The sequence below is a fragment of the Oncorhynchus gorbuscha genome, linkage group LG02 (assembly GCF_021184085.1).
Source record: "Oncorhynchus gorbuscha isolate QuinsamMale2020 ecotype Even-year linkage group LG02, OgorEven_v1.0, whole genome shotgun sequence".
NCBI classification, from domain to species: Eukaryota; Metazoa; Chordata; class Actinopteri; order Salmoniformes; family Salmonidae; genus Oncorhynchus; species Oncorhynchus gorbuscha.
In genome coordinates, this window is record NC_060174.1 from 84,254,983 (window position 1) to 84,272,913 (window position 17,931).

General features: G+C 42.8%; 1 protein-coding gene across 2 annotated transcripts in view; it reads left to right on the forward strand.

The window, feature by feature from the left end:
• The window catches only part of kcnj6 (potassium inwardly rectifying channel subfamily J member 6), a 101,087-nt gene that overhangs the window by 71,330 nt on the left and 11,826 nt on the right, over positions 1-17,931 (forward strand). For both annotated transcript variants that reach the window (XM_046324952.1, XM_046324946.1), the window contains exon 2: positions 12,666-13,593. In XM_046324952.1, the coding sequence (XP_046180908.1) occupies positions 12,690-13,593 (904 nt within the window). In that variant the 5' untranslated portion in view covers positions 12,666-12,689. The remainder of the gene's footprint in view (positions 1-12,665; positions 13,594-17,931) is intronic.

A 17,931-nucleotide genomic window follows, 5' to 3' on the forward strand; every position in this document is an offset into this window, starting at 1 on the left:
ATTTTTTTTCTGCTCCTGGTCTTGCTGGGTCTCAGTCTGTCCACAGCCACCGCCTCTCTCCTGTTCCTGGTCTTAGTCTTGCTGTGTCTCAGTCTGTCCCTAGTTGTTACTCTCCTGGCCTGTTTGGTCCTGATTGCTCTAACGCTTAGAGTTCTCTACCCGTGTCTCATTTTTATAAGAGTAGTAGCCCTAGATTCCCTCTTCATCGTCTTCCGTTACGGTCCTGAGGAGAGGAGTTGGGTTCTTTCTCGGGACGTGCTGGACCGTTTGTTGAGCTATGATTTCCTCCGTTGCCGCCAGTGTTCCTCCTCGAGTGCGCCAGGAGGCGCTCGGTGAGTGGGGGGGTACTGTCATGTTTTGTCATATATTGTCTTGTCCTTGTGCTTTCCCTTCTGTTCGTTTCCCCCTGCTGGTCTTATTAGGTTCGTTCCCTCTTTCTATCCCTCTCTCTCCCCCTCCCTCTCTCTCTTCTCTCTATCGTTCCTGCTCCCAGCTGTTCCTCATTCTCCTAACTCACTCATTTACTCTTTTCACACCTGTCCCCTATTTTGCCCTCTGATTAGAGCCCCTATTTCTCCTCTGTTTTCCGCTTCTGTCCTTGTCGGATGCTTGTATGATGTTCGCTGTTCTAATAATAATAATAATAATAATAATAATAATATATGCCATTTAGCAGACGCTTTTATCCAAAGCGACTTACAGTCATGTGTGCATACATTCTACGTATGGGTGGTCCCGGGAATCGAACCCACTACCCTGGCGTTACAAGCGCCATGCTCTACCAACTGAGCTACAGAAGTTCTGTGTCCTGGTCTCGCCCTGTCGTGTTTTACCTTCTTCAGATGCTGCGTGTGAGCAGGTGTCTTAGTCTGCTACGGTCGGTGCCTTCCCGAAGCAACCTGCAGTCTATGGTCGAGTCTCCAGTCAGTCCTCGCTACTGACGAGTGGATTTCAGTTTTCCTGTTTTGTTTTCTCCTTGATATATCCAGGATTATTACTTTTGTCATATACTGGATTAAAGACTCTGTTTTCGTTAAGTCGCTTTTGGGTCCTCATTCACCAGCATAACAGTGTCTCCTTCCTGAGCCGTGGAGGTCTACAATTTTTTTTTGAGGTCTTGGCTGATTTCTTTTGATTTTCCCATGATGTCAAGCATAAAGGCACTGAGTTTGAAGGTAGGCCTTGAAATATACTAACAGGTTCACCTCCAATTAGCCTATCAGAAGCTGCTAAAGCCATGACATCATTTTCTGGAATTTTCCAAGCTGTTTAAAGTCAGTCAACTTAGTATATATAAACTTCTGACCCACTGCAATTGTGATACAGTGAAATAATCTGTCTGTAAACAATTGTTGGAAAAATGACTTATGTCATGCACAAAGTAGATGTCCTAACCGACTTGCCAAAACTATAGTTTGTTAACAAGAAATTTGTGGAGTAGTTGAAAAATGAGTTTTAATGACTCCAACCTAAGTGTATGTAAACTTCCGACTTCAACTGTAGGTATTCACACCCTGAGTCAATACTTTGTAGAAGCACCTTTGGCAGCGATTACAGCTGTGAGTCTTTCTGGGTAAGTCTCTAAGTGCTTTGGATTTCGCAACATCTGTCCATTATTCTTTTCAAAATACTTCAAGCACTGTCAAATTGGATGTTGATCATTGCTAAACAACGATGTTCTGGTCTTGCCTTAAATTTCCAAGCAGATTTAAGTTATATCTGTAACTCGGACACTCACTGTCTTCTTGCTAAGCAACTCCAGTGTAGATTTGGCCTTGTGTTTTAGGTTATTGTCCTGCTGAAAGATGAAGTCATCTCCCAGTTGCTGGTGGAAAGCAGGCTGAACCAAGTTTTCCTCTAATATTTTGCTTGTGCTTAGCTCCATTCTGTTTATTTGTTGTCCAGAAAAATTCCCCAATCCTTAACAATGGTAAGCATACCCATAACATAATCCAGCCACCACTATGCTTGGAAATATTGTGAGTGCAAGTCAGTAATGTGTTGTATTCTCCAAACATAACACTTTGTATTCAGGACAAAACATTTTTGCTTTTCCACATTTTGCTGTAATACTCTAAAGCCTGCTTGCAAACAGGATGCATGTTTTATAATATTTGTATTCTGTACAGGCTTCTTTCTTCTCACTCTGTCAATTAGGTTAGTATTGTGGAGTAACTGCAATGTTGTTGATCCATCCTCAGTTTTCACATATCACAGCCATTATACTCTGTACCGGTTTTAAAGTCACCATTGGCCTCATGGTGAAATCCCTGAGTGGTTTCTGGCATCTTTGTAGTGACTCGGTGTATTGATACACCATCCAAAGAGTAATTAATAACTTCACTGCTTTTTTCCCACTGCTTTTAACATTGGAAAACCTCCTTGGTCTTTGTGATTGAATCTGTGTTAGAAATTCACTGCTCGACTTAGAGACCTTACAGAGACCTTACAGATAATTGTATGTGTAGGGTACAGAGATGAGGTAGTCATATTAAATACTATTATTAAATACTACTACTATTATGCAACTTATTATGTGACTGGTTAAGCACATTTTTACTGCTTGACGTATTTAGGCTTGCCATAACAAATACTTATTGACTCAGGACAATTCAGCTTTTCATTTTTTATACATTTGTCAAAATGTTGAAAACCATATTTCCACTTTGACATAATGAGGTATTGTGTGTGTAGGTTATTGACAGACAAAAAAAATCATAATTGAATCTGTTTTAAATTCAGGCTGTAACACAACAAAATGTGGAAAAAGTCAAGGGGTGTGAATACGTTTTGAAGGCACTGTATATCAAATCAAGTAACATTGTATTTGTCACATGCGCCAAATAAAACAGTGAAATACTTACTTACACGGAACCCAAACCGGTTGCACGCGTGCGCCATCGTGCGCCATCGTGCGCCATCGTGTATACATTTATTTTGTTCCCCTACACCAAACGCGGCCAAATATCAAAACAAACTCTGAACCAATGACATTAATGACATTTTCGACAGGTCGAAAAGCATTAAACATTTATGGCAAAGTGACTATTCATAGATAATAAACTGAGAGTAGCAGCAGCAGAAAAATTGGTGGGGGAAGGGGGGGTGGAAATGTATTAGCTGTTCAGTATTATGGCTTGGGGGTAGAAGGTGTTAAGAAACCTTTTAGACCTAGCCTTGGTGCTCTGGTATCGCTTGACATGTGGTAGCACAGAGAACAGTCTATGACTAGGGTTGGCATTTTTTAGAGTCTTCCTCTGACACCGCCTGGTATAGAGGTCCTGGGTAGCAGGAAGCTTGCCCCAGTGATGTACTGGGCCGTACTCACTACCCTCTGTAGTGCCTTGCGGTCAGAGGCAGAGCAGTTGCTATACCAGGCGGTGATGCAACCTTTCGATGACGCAGTTGTAGAACGTTTTGAGGATTTGAGGACCCATGCCAAATCATTTCAGTCTCCTGAGAGGGAATAGGCATTGTCGTGCCATCTTCACGAATGTCTTGGAGTTTGGACCGTGGCAGTTCGTTGGTAATGTGCTCCACTACAGCCCCGTCGATGAGAACGAGGGCTTGTTCGGCCCTCCTTTTCCTGTAGTCCACAATCATCTCCTTTGTCTTGATCACGTTGAGGGAGAGGTTGTTATCCTGGCACTACACTGCCAGGTCTCTGACCTCCTCCCTATAGACTGTCTCCTCATTGTCAGTGATCAGGCCTAGCACTGTTGTTTCATTGGCAAACTTAATGATGATGGTGTTGGACTTGTGCTTGGCCATGCAGTCATGGATGAACAGGGAGTACAGGAGGGGAAAGAGCATGCACCCCTGGGGGGCCCCCGTGTTGAGGATCAGCGTGGCAGATGTGTTGTAGCCTACCCTTACAAACTGGGGGCAGCCCGCCAGGAAGACAGGATCCAGTTGCAGAGGGAGGTGTTTAGTCCCAGGGTCCTTAGCTTAGTGATGAGCTTTGAGGGCACTATGGTGTTGAGCTGTAGTCAATGAATAGCATTCTCACGTAGGTGTTCCTTTTTATTGCATCACCTGTGGATCTGTTGGGGCGGTCTGCAAATTGGAGTGGATCTAGGGTTTCTGGGATAATGGTGTTTGTCAGCCATGACCAGCCTTTGAAAGCACTTCATGACTACAGACGTGAGTGCTACGGGTCGGTAGCCATTTAGGCAGATTACCTTAGTCCCTGTACCCAGAGCACAATGGTGGTCTGCTTGAAACATATTGGTATTACAGACTTGGTCATGTGTGTATTAAAGTAGTCAAAAGATAAGTATTTGGTCCCATATTCATAACACGCAATGACTACATCAAGCGTGTGATCCTACAAATTTGTAGGATGCATTTGTTTTGGTTGTGTTTCAGATTATTTTGTGCTAAATAGAAATGAATGCTAAATAATGTATTGTGTCATTTTGGAGTCACTGGGGAGAAATGAGCCAATTGTAAACTGAGGATTATTATGTGACAGTTTGAGGGTTTTAACACCCCTACGATAAGTGCCATGGGATCTTTAATAACCTCAGATAGTCAGGACACCCGTTTAACGTCCCATCCGAAAGACGGCGCCCTACACAGGGCAGTGTCTCCAATCACAGCACTGGGGCATTGGGATATTTTTTTAGATGTGAGGAAAGAGTGCCTCCTACTGGCCCTCCAACACCACTTCCAGGAGCATCTGGTCTCCCATCCAGGAACTGACCAGGACCAACACTGCTTAGCTTCAGAAGCAAGCCAGCAGTGGTATGCAGGGTGGTATGCTGCTGGCAAATTCTGTCACGGTTGTCGTAAGAACGGGACCAAGGCACAGCGGCTGAGTACCACATATTTATTGCAAAGTGAAACTTAAAGAAAAATAATAAATCAATAAACGAACAACTAAACGTGACTACGTGGTGCACATGCACAAACATAAAACAATATCCCACAAACACAGGTGGGAGAAATATCTACTTAAATATGATCCCCAATTAGAGACAACTACTACCAGCTGCCTCTAATTGGGAATCATACACCAACATAGAACCTCTAGTCACTTCCTGACCTACTACACCATAGAGAAACAAGTGCTCTATATGGTCAGGGCGTGACACTTTTATTGTAAATAAGCATAGAATATGTTTCTAAACACTTCTACGTTCATGTGGATGCTACCATGATTACGTAGAGTCCTGACTGAATCGTGAATAATGATGAATGAGAAAGTTAGAGGCGTGCTATGAATATGGGACCAAATACTAAACTTTAATACATAAATTAATTTGTCCCAATACTTTTGGTCCACTTAAATGGGGGATTGTCAAAAAGTGCTGTCATTTTCTACACAGTTTACCCGATATGGATGAAAATACCCTAAATTTAAAGCTCAGTCTGCACTTTAACCCCATAGTCATTGTATCATTTCAAATCTGAAGTTCTGGAGTACAGAGCCAAAACAACACTAAATGTGTCACTGTCCTAATACTTTTGGAGCTCGCTCTACATTAATAACTTCAATGATTAATGCATGAATGGTTAAAGAGACACTGACGCAAAGGTATTTGCTGTGATTACAGGGACAGTCTGTTTCATAGGTTGACTAAGGTTCTAGTTTTTAATTTCTAATCATGGTACTGCCTATTTTTTTTAGTAGAGTTCAACCTAGTCTGTGGCCATGCATCTATGGGACCCAGGGTTGGAGAGAATATCCATGAAATATTAATAAACATAAATATAAATAAATATGAGGACGGGATCTGAAAGCAATGAATATAGGAACACAACTCCACCATTTCAGGTTTTTGTGTATTACCTTTACCACTGTCATCTAGAATCTCAGATTTGTCAGATATGTCAACTACATGGTGTCAAGTACCTTGTATCCCAGCATCCTGTACTGTGTGTTTCTGAGGAAATGGAGCGGCACACGAGGTAGGTCAGAGGCGGGTTATTGGGTGACATTGTTGTAGCTGGTGGTCTCTTCTTCAGCTGTTGAATCAACGAAAAATCCTATCTGATCGATGGATACGCATCTTGTGATATTTTATCATTCAGCGTCATTCACCTTCATCTGTTTGGTATTTGATATTTTATTAGGATCCCCATTAGCTGTTGCAAAAGCAGCAGCTACTCTTCCTGGGGTCCACATGAAACATGACATAATACAGAACATTAATAGATAAAACCAGCTCTAGGACAGAACTACATACATAGTTTATTTCTCTTTTATTTCACCTATGAATCCTATTGAGATTGAATTGCTCTTTATAAAGGAGATGTGGGCCTTGAGGTAGCCCCAACAAGCATTAGCCTATGCTACAGTTCAACCATTCATACTAAAAAGCTCTCTCCTCTCTTCAGTGTAAATGAGACATCATGCTGTGGGTCTCTGGCTCTCTGGCAGTGGCCCGTTCTGTGTGTGACTACTGTTCCCAGGCCTAGTAAATCAGCAAAAGGTCAAAAAAATGTCCTTCATCACCAATTAAATATGAACATTGGCCTCTTAATGGCCATACTTGTTGTGGGAACATAAATGTAGGCCAGACACAGGGGTCCCCATGATTTAGAATGCAGAGAACATAATGTCTTCCCTTATGGACACAGGCAAGCAGGACTTATGGGCCATTAACCCTCCTATATGCTCTGCCTGTAGGGTCGTTCCATATGATTTCAATACATTTCTGACTGCACCCAATGTTATTTGAACAACACCTTCCATATATGTTTGTCCGTGGTAGAAGTGGTCATAAAGTGACTTTTTGGACCTGAGTGTCAAAACATTCAGGAGATAGAGGTGTTCAAAGTTGACCTGTTTTGCATACCACACCCTACCACTGAAAAAGCTTTGTGAGGTTTATAATTCTTTGAGAAAGTTCTCACTTGTATAGAGTGAGAGAACTAGTCTGATAAACATTTTCCTTTACCAAACATTACTGACAACAACAGCTTCTTCCCTAACTGACACACCCACTTCCTAATTCACTCAAACCAGTAAGTGACTATGGCTTTAGCTAGGGAGTGACCGGGGCTGAGCCCCACAGCCTATACACATCATAAGGAACGATGGAACCTTGTGGGGTACATATGTGTGGGGAATAATGAACATAAAGCCTATATGAATGATCTTATCCCTTTATTCAAGCCCATTTGTGTGATAAAATAGCAGAGATTGAGTGTGTTAAACATTGCTGGGTGTAAAAAAAATGTATGTCACATTAGAGAACAGTCATTGTAGGTAATTTCATTGGCCCATAAACGCTTTCAGTTAGAGGGCTGTAAAAGACCATCGTGAACGATCCTCAGTGTCGAAACATGATGAGTGTTGTTCCATAAGGCTACATCCACTGGATCCCCTTATCTTTGGCGGCTGAAATCATTTCGTTGTGTAAAGGAGATTACTCAGTAAATTTCTATCGATTTAGAGTGATGGCGAACAAGAGACAGCCATTTGAAATAGAAGACATGACTGTGTGGCAACTGACACTGGCCAATCAAGATAAGGGCAGGAAAGAGCACGCACGCATTCTCTCAATGAAGCACACTATAAAATGGAGGGGAGAAGAAGCACTGTAAGTGGGTTGTAATTCAATTACGTCCAACCAATTAAAGCTACATATCGCATGCATTTCTCCGACAGCAACAAAAGTCAATCTGTCCATGAAAACATAAAAGGACACACTCCATGTTGTGTATTGTACTCATCTCCACAAAGAACTGTTGCTCAGCATTCATCTCCATTTTGCCCTTGCTGGAGCTCTGATTCAGATGAGAAATCTGGGGGATTTGAAGAGGGCTTAGTGAAGCTGGACTAATTTAATTGTCTGTATGGCTGCCGGCGACCAGTGACACAGGAATTAGTCATGGACACAGAAGCCTCCTCTGCCCCTCTCTATGAACCAGGACCACAGCTTTGTTTGCCAAGGGATATCTGCATTTTTTCCCCCTAGTCTTTCATTAGATCCATGGAAAGCTCATCTAAAAGCATTATTGAGACACTGGATTAATTTAGTTTTTTTGGCTACTGCAGATACAGGTAACGGCCAAAATAATGGAAACACTTAAGTGAATGAGGGATACAAAGTATGTTGAAAGCAGGTGTTTTCACAAAGGGGTGGTTCCCGAGTTAATTAAGCAATTAACATCCTATCATGCTTAGGGTCATGTATAAAAATGTGGGGCAGCCCCCATCCACAGGGCACGAGTGGTCACTAAATGGTTTGATGAGCATTGAAATTATGTAAACCATATGCCGTGGCCGTCTCAGTCACTAGATCTCAACCCAATTGAACACTTATGGGATATTCAGGAGCGACGCCTGAGTCAGCGTTTTTCACCACCATCAACAAAACACCAAATGATAGAATTTCTAGTAAAAGAATGGTGTCTCATCCCTCCAATAGAGTTCCAGACACTTCTAGAATCTACACTAAGGGACACTGAAGCTGTTCTGGCTCGTGGTGGCCCAATACCATATTAATGAACCTCTACAGGATCGCTGGGTCCCCCGCGGGACGGTTGAGCTAACATAGACTAATGCAATTAGCATGAGGTTGTAAGTAACAAGAACATTTCCCAGGACATGGACATATCTGATATTGGCAGAAAGATTAACAAGAATTTAAGCTAACTTCACTGTTCAATTTACAGTAGCTATTACAGTGAAATAATACCATGCTATGGTTTGAGGAGAGTGCACAGTTATGAACCTGAAAAGTTACTAATAAACCAATTAGACACATTTGGGCAGTCTTGATACAACATTTTGAAAAGAAATGCAATGGTTCATTGGATCTGTCCAAAACGTTGCACATACACACTGCTGCCATCTAGTAGCCAAAATCTAAATTGTGTCTGGACTGGAATAATACATTATGGCCTTTCTCTTGCATTTCAAAGATAATGGTACAAAACAAATACAGAAAAAAATTAATCAGATCTAATGTGTTATATTCTCCTACATTCATTTCACATTTCCACAAACTTCAAAGTGTTTCATTTCAAATGGTATCAAGAATATGCATATCCTTGCTTCAGGTCTTGACCTACAGGCAGTTAGATTTGGGTATGACATTTTAGGTGAAAATGGAAAAAAAGGGTCCGATCCTTTTAAGACACTTTATGTTGGTTTTTACTTTATTTTGGCAGTTACCTGTATCTTGCATTTACACTTATATTATTGTCCCTTCTGTGGATGTTGCAGTAGCTACGTCTTAATATGCCTGTCTCGGGGAGTGTGCTTTATCCAGTGGGAGCAGGGATGTAAAGGGCAGATTTGGAATCTGGCTGTGCCATTACCCAGGGGACTGGAGAACAAACAGGTGTAAACACAATACCAGACAAGCTCTCATAGAGCAAGGCTCCCTACCTCTCTCTTTCACGGAGTGAAGCATCACAAGTCCAGCACTTCAGAACGCACACATCCCTCATTCTGTCCCCCCTGGCCTTTTATCATGTGCTAGTTGTACATGACTCTAGTGTTAATTCAGCATTCAACGAGCACTAAGTCTAGGTATAAAATGCTATATTCAATATAAACGCATGCCAAGCCTTTTCTGACATAAGCAGTTTGACACACATGGAGATTTTAAAACTCAGGAGCAGTAAAGGTGAGATGTCCTGCTGAAGAAAACAGCATAGACCAGCAAAGGCTGGTCCAACATACAGTGCATTCAGAAAGTATTCAGACGCCTTGACCTTTTGTTACGTTACAGCCATATTCTAAAATTGATTAAATATTTGTTTTTCCCTCATCAATCTACACACAATAACCCATAATGACAAAGCAGAAAGATAAAAAGCTTAATATGACATTTACATAAGTATTCATACCCTTTAGCCAGTACTTTGTTGAAGCACCTTTGGCAGCCATTACAACTTTGAGTGTTCTTGGGTATGACGCTTCAAGCTTGGCACACCTGTATTTGGGGGTTTCTCCCATTATTCTCTACAGATCCTCTCAAGCTCTGTCAGGTTGGATGGGGAGCGTTGCTGCACAGCTATTTGCAGGTCTCTCCAGAGATGTTCGATTGGGTTCAAGTCCGGGCTCTGGCTGGCCCACTCAAGGACATTCAGAGATTTGTCCCAAAGCCACTCCTGCGTTGTCTTGGCTGTGTGCTTAGAGTCATTGTCCTGTTGGTAAGTGAACATTCGCTGCAGTCTGAGGTCCTGAGCACTCTGGAGCAGGTTTTCATTAAGGATCTCTCTGTACTTTGCTCCATTCATCTTTCCCTCAGTCCTGACTAGTCTCCCAGCCCCTGCTGCTGAAAAACATCACACAGCATGATGCTGCCACCACCATTTTTCACAGAGTGATGGTGCCAGGTTTACTCAAGTCGCGACGCTTGGCCTTCGGGAATCTTGTTTCTCATGGTCTGAGAGTCCTTTAGGGGCCTTTTGGCAAACTACAAGCAAGCTGTCATGTGCCTTTTACTGAGGAGTGACATCAGTCTGGCCACTCTACCGTAAAGGCCTAATTGGTGGAGTGCTGCAGAGATGGTTGTCCTTCTGGAAGGTTCTCCCATCTCCACAGAAGAACTCTGGAGCTCCACAAGAGTGACCATCGAGTTCTTGGTTACCTCCCACCTCCCTTGGTCTTGTTGGTTCCAAACTTTTTTCCATTAAGAATGATTGATGCCACTGTGTTCTTGGGGACCTTCAATGCTGCAGAATTGTTTTGGTATCCTTCCCCAGATCTGTGCCTGGACACAATCCTGTCTCAGAGTTCTACGGACAATTCCGTCGACCTCGTGGCTTGGTTTTTGCTCTGACATGCACTGTCAACTGTGGGACCTTATATAGACAGGTGTGTGCCTTTCCAAATCATGTCCAATCAATTGAATTTACCACAGGTGGACTCCAATCAAGTTGTAGAAACATCTCAAGGATGATCGATGAAAACAGGATGCACCTGAGCTCAATTTCGAGTCTCATAGCAAAGGGTCTGAATACTTCTGTAAATAATTTATTTCTGTTTTTATTTTAAATAAATTTTCTAAATTTGTGTTCCCTTTGTCATTATGGAGTATTGTGCGTAGATTGATGAGGAAAATGTATTTAATCCATTTTAGAATAAGGCAGTAACGTAACAAAAAAAGACAAGATGTCTGAATACTTTCCGAATGCACTGTAGGTGCTAGTATGCTGATGACCAGCCTTCGCTGTGTTTTTGCTGGTGCCTTCATTGTGTTTTCATATGTATTAAAGGTTTCTAAGCTCAAGTGTTTTGCTGACAATATAGACACATACTCTGCCAGTGTACTAGACCAGCATAGACCGGCTTGGTCACCAGCATACCTCAACAGCATGAGCTGGTATGTGTCCAAAACACAGCGAAGGCTGGTAAGCAGCGTCCAAGACACAGCGAAGGCTGTGCACCAGCAAAACCAGCTAGACCATGAAGGTTAGACCAGCATACAGTAGACCAGCATAAAACCAGCATGATCTAGCTTGACATGTATGCTGGGTTTTTTCAGTAGTGTGGAGTGAAGTGACTGCCCTAGTATATGTCTTTATTGTAAACAAAATACTTGAGCTTAGAGACCTTCAATAAATATAGTACTTTGGATAGAAAAAAAGTCCTGTGACAGCAGAATAAAGTGGAATTGCATAGATGAATCAAATCCATTTTTATTGGTCACATACATGTGTTTAGCAGATGTTATTGCGGGTGTAGAGAAATGCTTGTGAAAAGTATTGTGGAAAAGCAACAAATATTGCAAACAATTCCATAATCTAGTCATCCCCATTTAACTTCTCACTACCAGTCGAGACTAAATGAGGTAGAAGGGCAGAAACCCTCATTGGATTCTTGACCCAGCCGACTAAGTGGAATGGATTAGCTTTAATTACAACATTGTGAGCATTTATTTTCTTCTTAGAAGTTCTCTCAGAGACGGAATGGATTGTGACGGCTCTCTAATCTGATGGTATCTGGAAATGCACTGAGCGAGAAGATGGTGTGGTCATGGTTCAACTGGACGACCGTCCATCAGCCCTCAAAGGACCCCATGTGGAGATAGTTAGAGTGTTGGGCAGAAGCCTCACTATAACCTTACTCATCGCTCCTCTCAGCTCATGATGACCTAACCAGTACCTCCTCCATGATTCTATTTTTAGCTGGTGAAAAATTCCATATAACACTCCGCCAACCTCTTAAAATTTGAAGCACGACAGAAAATGTTGTAAATTGAAGAGGCTCTTCAAAAGTGCGTTGTCAGTATCCCCACCTGCTGTTACGACTGTGTTCAAAGCATGGGAAATTGCTTTGGTAAATATCATGCAATTTGGAGAGTATAGAAAATAGCATTAGATAACCAGTGTATTAACCTTTTGACAGATTAACTTTCTTTACTTAAAGGCCCCTCATGATTGAAATCTGTCTAAGATTGTCAGTGCATTATGCAATAACAAATGAGTCAAATAGACATTCAATATATCTTGTCTTGCACTTTATGAAGACTAGGAAGTTAGTTGACAGGTTTTCTAAGAGAAAAAGAAAGTCTGTATTTTACAAGATAAATCAAACTGCAGCAAGATCCTACCATCTGTCTACAACATTTGAAGTGAGACATTGTGGGATTTGGGATGAAATTACCATCTAAAGGTTTAAGGTGTTGCAGTTCAGTAGTTGTGCCTCTGTCTTACCTGCCCTTTTCTTTTGTTGTCTTCTCTCTCTCTCCCTGTAGGCTTGACTCTTTCTTGAAGCCCCAATGGAGCAGGATGTGGAAAGTCCGGCAGTCATCACCCGAAAGCCCAAGCTACCCAAGCAGGCTCGCGAGGACCTGCCCAGGCAGCTGGTAGATCAGGTGCGGGCAAAAAGGAAGATCCAGAGGTACGTCCGTAAGGACGGCAAATGTAATGTCCACCATGGCAACGTCCAGGAGACCTATCGCTACCTGACGGACATCTTCACCACACTGGTGGACCTCAAGTGGAGGTTCAACCTCTTCATCTTTGTCTTGGTGTACACAGTGACATGGCTCTTATTTGGCTTCGCATGGTGGCTCATCGCCTATGTCCGTGGCGACCTGGAACACATAGGGGACAACCAGTGGACTCCCTGTGTCAATAATCTCAACGGTTTTGTCTCAGCTTTTCTCTTCTCCATAGAGACAGAGACAACCATAGGGTACGGCTATAGGGTTATAACAGACCAATGCCCAGAGGGGATCCTTCTGCTGTTGATTCAGTCAGTGCTGGGGTCCATAGTTAATGCCTTCATGGTGGGCTGCATGTTTGTCAAGATCTCACAACCGAAGAAGCGTGCAGAAACATTAGTGTTCTCCACCAGCGCTGTCATCTCCGTAAGGGATGGCCGGCTGTGTCTGATGTTCAGGGTAGGGGACCTTCGTAACTCGCACATCGTGGAGGCCTCAATCAGGGCCAAGCTGATCAAGTCCAAGCAGACCAAGGAAGGGGAGTTCATACCCCTCAACCAGACAGACATGAATGTGGGTTATGACACAGGGGATGACAGGCTCTTCCTGGTGTCCCCGCTCATCATCTGCCATGAAATCAATCAGAACAGCCCCTTCTGGGAGATCTCCCAGGCCGACCTTGACAAAGAGGACCTGGAGATCGTGGTCATTCTGGAGGGCATGGTGGAGGCTACAGGTAAGCAGCATCAACTTTTCCTTCTCTTTGTTTCCTAATCACAGATTCCACTGAAATTCAAACTGTCAAACTGAAACTTTAAACTGAAATGTTGCTCCAGTTTAATAATACATTTAATTTGTGTGTGGGTGTTGTATTAACTATGACAATTATAGTAATTATAGCAATTTCATACAGTAGCAAAGTCCATATGCTCATCATCCCGTTACATGTTACCTCTGATTTGCATTAGCAGTTAATGGTTTATTCAGAAGTGAACAAGGATGTTTCATCTCTTATCATAATAATGCATTCATATGTGCTTGTCTCCTCTTCTTGTCTTTTTTTACCTTATTTTCCACTGAGGTTTGAGAGGGAGTCATTGAAAGGCATGAGGGAAAACAGACAAGGCGATATAATTCAATTAATCTAGATTCAGCCCTTGTGTGCACCATGGTGTTGCCCCACAGCCTTTTGTTAGGTTATGGGCTGCACAATAGGCTTATTGTGGGGGAGATGCAAATAAGATCAGATTTCATTACCAATAGGAAAAGGCAGGTGCATCCCTGGTTGTGTAACCACATAGACCATTGAAAACACTGTCTGCAGACACTTTCGCCTGATTACACAAGCAGTAAAGAGGCCATAGTCTTCGGTGTGGAATAAAACTGAGGCACAGTGCAGCCAGGTGTGCACACAGGTTACAGATAGCACACATGTATTTCCTTTAGCATTGATATGAAAACACACACATATTACACACACACTATTTGACACAAGCTTACTCACGGTATCCATATATTGTGAGTTGAAAAAGACCTGTATGTTTTTCGTGCTTCAAATTGCTGGTTAGTTTGTTGGTTAGTCTAGCTTTACTGCATTCGATTTGGCTTGACCTCAGTGCATATCCATGTGTTACTGAAATCAAATGCACTGCCCTATCCAGAATTCCAGACTAATTACTTCCAGTCCAAATAACAGATGTATTGTGCATCTTGCTTGCAGACAATGCCCCAAAAATATTTGAAGGTTATGTTTACCAGTCTGCTTGAATCTCACTCAGACAAAACAAAACCGTCCGAGACTATTTGGAAACAAGACATGGTGGTCAGAATAAAAGGATAAACACAAACAGGCATTTTCATAAATGAAAACACTGTTTCAAAGAAGTTGCAGTGAGGATTTTCTAAGGATCTTTTTGGAGGTGGCAGAAAAGCAGCTAAGTGACTTAGTGGGGTGAGAAGCAGGTCCCCACACCTGGTTCACACCGGAACCTAACAGGGCAGCCCTAAAGAGAGATAGACATGACCGAATTTGGCAGCTTGTCAGAAGCTGTGCACACACGTTACAAAATACAGGACCTTGTTAAAAAATGCTGCCAACAAAATGCCAACACTAAGCACATTTCAGGATGTTTTCTGGAATAATACTTCTGTATATGGCATCCTTGAAACTGGTTGTATACGGACCTAAGAGTTCAATAAATGCAGGGTGCTGTACTGTATGGCGTGTGAATGAGCTTGTATGACTTGCACAAAGACAATTTAAATTAAAAGTATGGTTTGTTTGTTGCATAGTGTTCTATTTTTCATCGCACAGGGTGCAGTGAGAGTTTGTCTGGCCTTGAGTTGTAATGTAAGAAATCTGATTTCTGATACTGTTATTTTATAAATAACAGACAAAAAATCCTATGAAAATGGGAGCTCAAATGCATTCACTCATAACATGGCCATTAAAGGTTGGGTCAAAGAGTGAACTAGAAATGATCCTGCTATGAAACTGCTCTGAGAGATATCTGTCCCCCGCTTTTTTTTTTATTCTTCTTTTTTTTAAAACCTTTTATTTAACCAGGCAAGTCAGTTAAGAACAAATTCTTAAATTCTTATTTTCAATGACGGCCTGGGAACAATGGGTTAACTGCCTGTTCAGGGGCAATGCTCTAACCACTAGGCTACCCTGCCGCCCCGCTTCTGGACTCATCCTGTAACTCTCTGGCTCGGATCTGGAGGGCAGAGGCCAAACATATCAATCTCTTTCCTCCGTCTTTCCATTTCCTCCCCCTTTCTCTTAATGGACGATATCAGCTGATACATGTAAATGAGTCATAAAATAATAATATTTTATGTATTTATATCACCTTTATTTAACCAGGTAGGCTAGTTTAGAACAAGTTCGACCTGGCCAAGATAAAGCAAAGCAGAGTGACACAGTCAACAACACAGAGTTACACATGGAGTAAACAATAAACAAGCCAATAACACAAACAAGTCAATGACACAGTAGAGAAAAGAAAGTCTATATACAGTGTGTGCAAAAGGCATGAGGAGGTAGGCAATAAATAGGCCATAGGAGCGAATAATGACAATTTAGCAGATTAACACTGGAGTAATAAATGAGCAGATTATGATGTGCAAGTAGAGATACAGGTATGCAAAAGAGCAGAAAAGTAAATAAAATAAAAACAGTATGGGGATTGGGTGGGCAAATTACACATGGATTATGTACAGCTGCAGTGATTGGTTAGCTGCTCAGATAGTTGATGTTTAAAGTTGGTGAGGGAAATAAAAGTCTCCAACTTCAGTTTTGCAATTCGTTCCAATCACTGGCAGCAGAGAACTGGAAGGAAAGGCGGCCCAATTAGGTGTTGGCTTTGGGGATGATCAGTGAGATATACCTGCTGGAACGTGTGCTACGGTGGAGTGTTGTTATCGTGACCAATGAACTGAGCTAAGGCGGAGCTTTACCTAGCGTAGACTTATAGATGACCTGGAGCCAGTGGGTCTGGCGACGAATATGTAGCGAGGGCCAGCCGACTAGAGCATACAGGTCGCAGTGGTGGGTGGTATAAGGTGATTTGGTAACAAAACGGACGGCACTGTGATAGACTGCATCCAGTTTGCTGAGTAGAGTGTTGGAAGCTATTTTGTAGATGACATCGCCGAAGTCAAGGATCGGTAGGATAGTCAGTTTTACTAGGGTAAGTTTGGCGGCTTGAGTGAAGGAGGCTTTGTTGGGAAATAGAAAGCCAATTCTAGATTTGATTTTGGATTGGAGATGTTTAATATGAGTCTGGAAGGAGAGCTTACAGTCTAGCTAGACACCTAGGTATTTATAGTAGTCCACATATTCTAGGTCGGAACCGTCCAGTGTGGTGATGCTAGTCGGGCGGGCGGGTGTGGGCAGCGATCGGTTGAAAAGCATGCATTTGGTTTTTACTAGCGTTTAAGAGCAGTTGGAGGCCACGGAAGGAGTGTTGTATGGCATTGAAGCTCGTTTGGAGGTTAGTGAGCACAGTGTCCAAGTAAGGGCCAGAAGTATACAGAATGGTGTCGTCTGCGTAGAGGTGGATCAGGGAATCGCCCGCAGCAAGTTCGACATCATTGATGTATACGGAGAAAAGAGTCGGCCCGAGAATTGAACACTGTGGTACCCACAAAGAGACGGCCAGAGGTCCAGACAACATGCTCTCCGATTTGACACACTGAACTACAAAGTAGTTGGTAAACCAGGTGAGGCAGTCGTCAGAAAAACCAAGGCTATTGAGTCTGCCGATAAGAATACGGTGATTGACAGAGTCGAAAGCCTTGGCTAGGTCGATGAAGACTGCTGCACAGTATTGTCTTTTATTTATGGCGGTTATGATATCGTTTAGTACCTTGAGCGTGGCTGAGGTGCACCCGTGACCGTCTCGGAAGCAGGATTGCACAGTGGAGAAGGTACGGTGGGATTTGAGATGGTCAGTGACCTGTTTGTTGACTTGGCTTTCGAAGACCTTAGATAGGCAGGGCAGGTCTGTAAAAGTTTGGGTCCAGGGTGTCTCCCCCTTTGAAGAGGGGGATGACCGCGGCAGCTTTCCAATCTTTAGGGATCTCGGACGATACGAAAGAGAGGTTGAACAGGCTGGTAATAGGGGTTGCAACAATGGTGGCGGATAGTTTTAGAAAGAGAGGGTCCAGATTGTCTAGCCCAGCTGATTTGTATGGGTCCAGGTTTTGCAGCTCTTTCAGAACATATGCTGTCTGGATATGGGTGAAGGAGAAGCTGAGGAGGCTTGGGCGAGTAGCTGCTGGGGGTGCGGAGCTGTTGGCCGGGGTTGGAGTAGCCAGGAGGAAGGCTTGGCCAGCCCTTGAGACATGCTTATTGAAATTTGCGATTATCACGGATTTATCAGTGGTGACCGTGTTACCTAGCCTCAGTGCAGTGGGCAGCTGGGAGGAGGTGCTCTTGTTCTCCATGGACTTTACAGTGTCCCAAAACCTTTTGGAGCTAGAGCTACAGGATGCAAATTTCTGCTTGAAAAAGCTAGCCTTTGCTCTCCTGACTGACTGCGTGTATTGGTACCAGACTTCCCTGAACAGT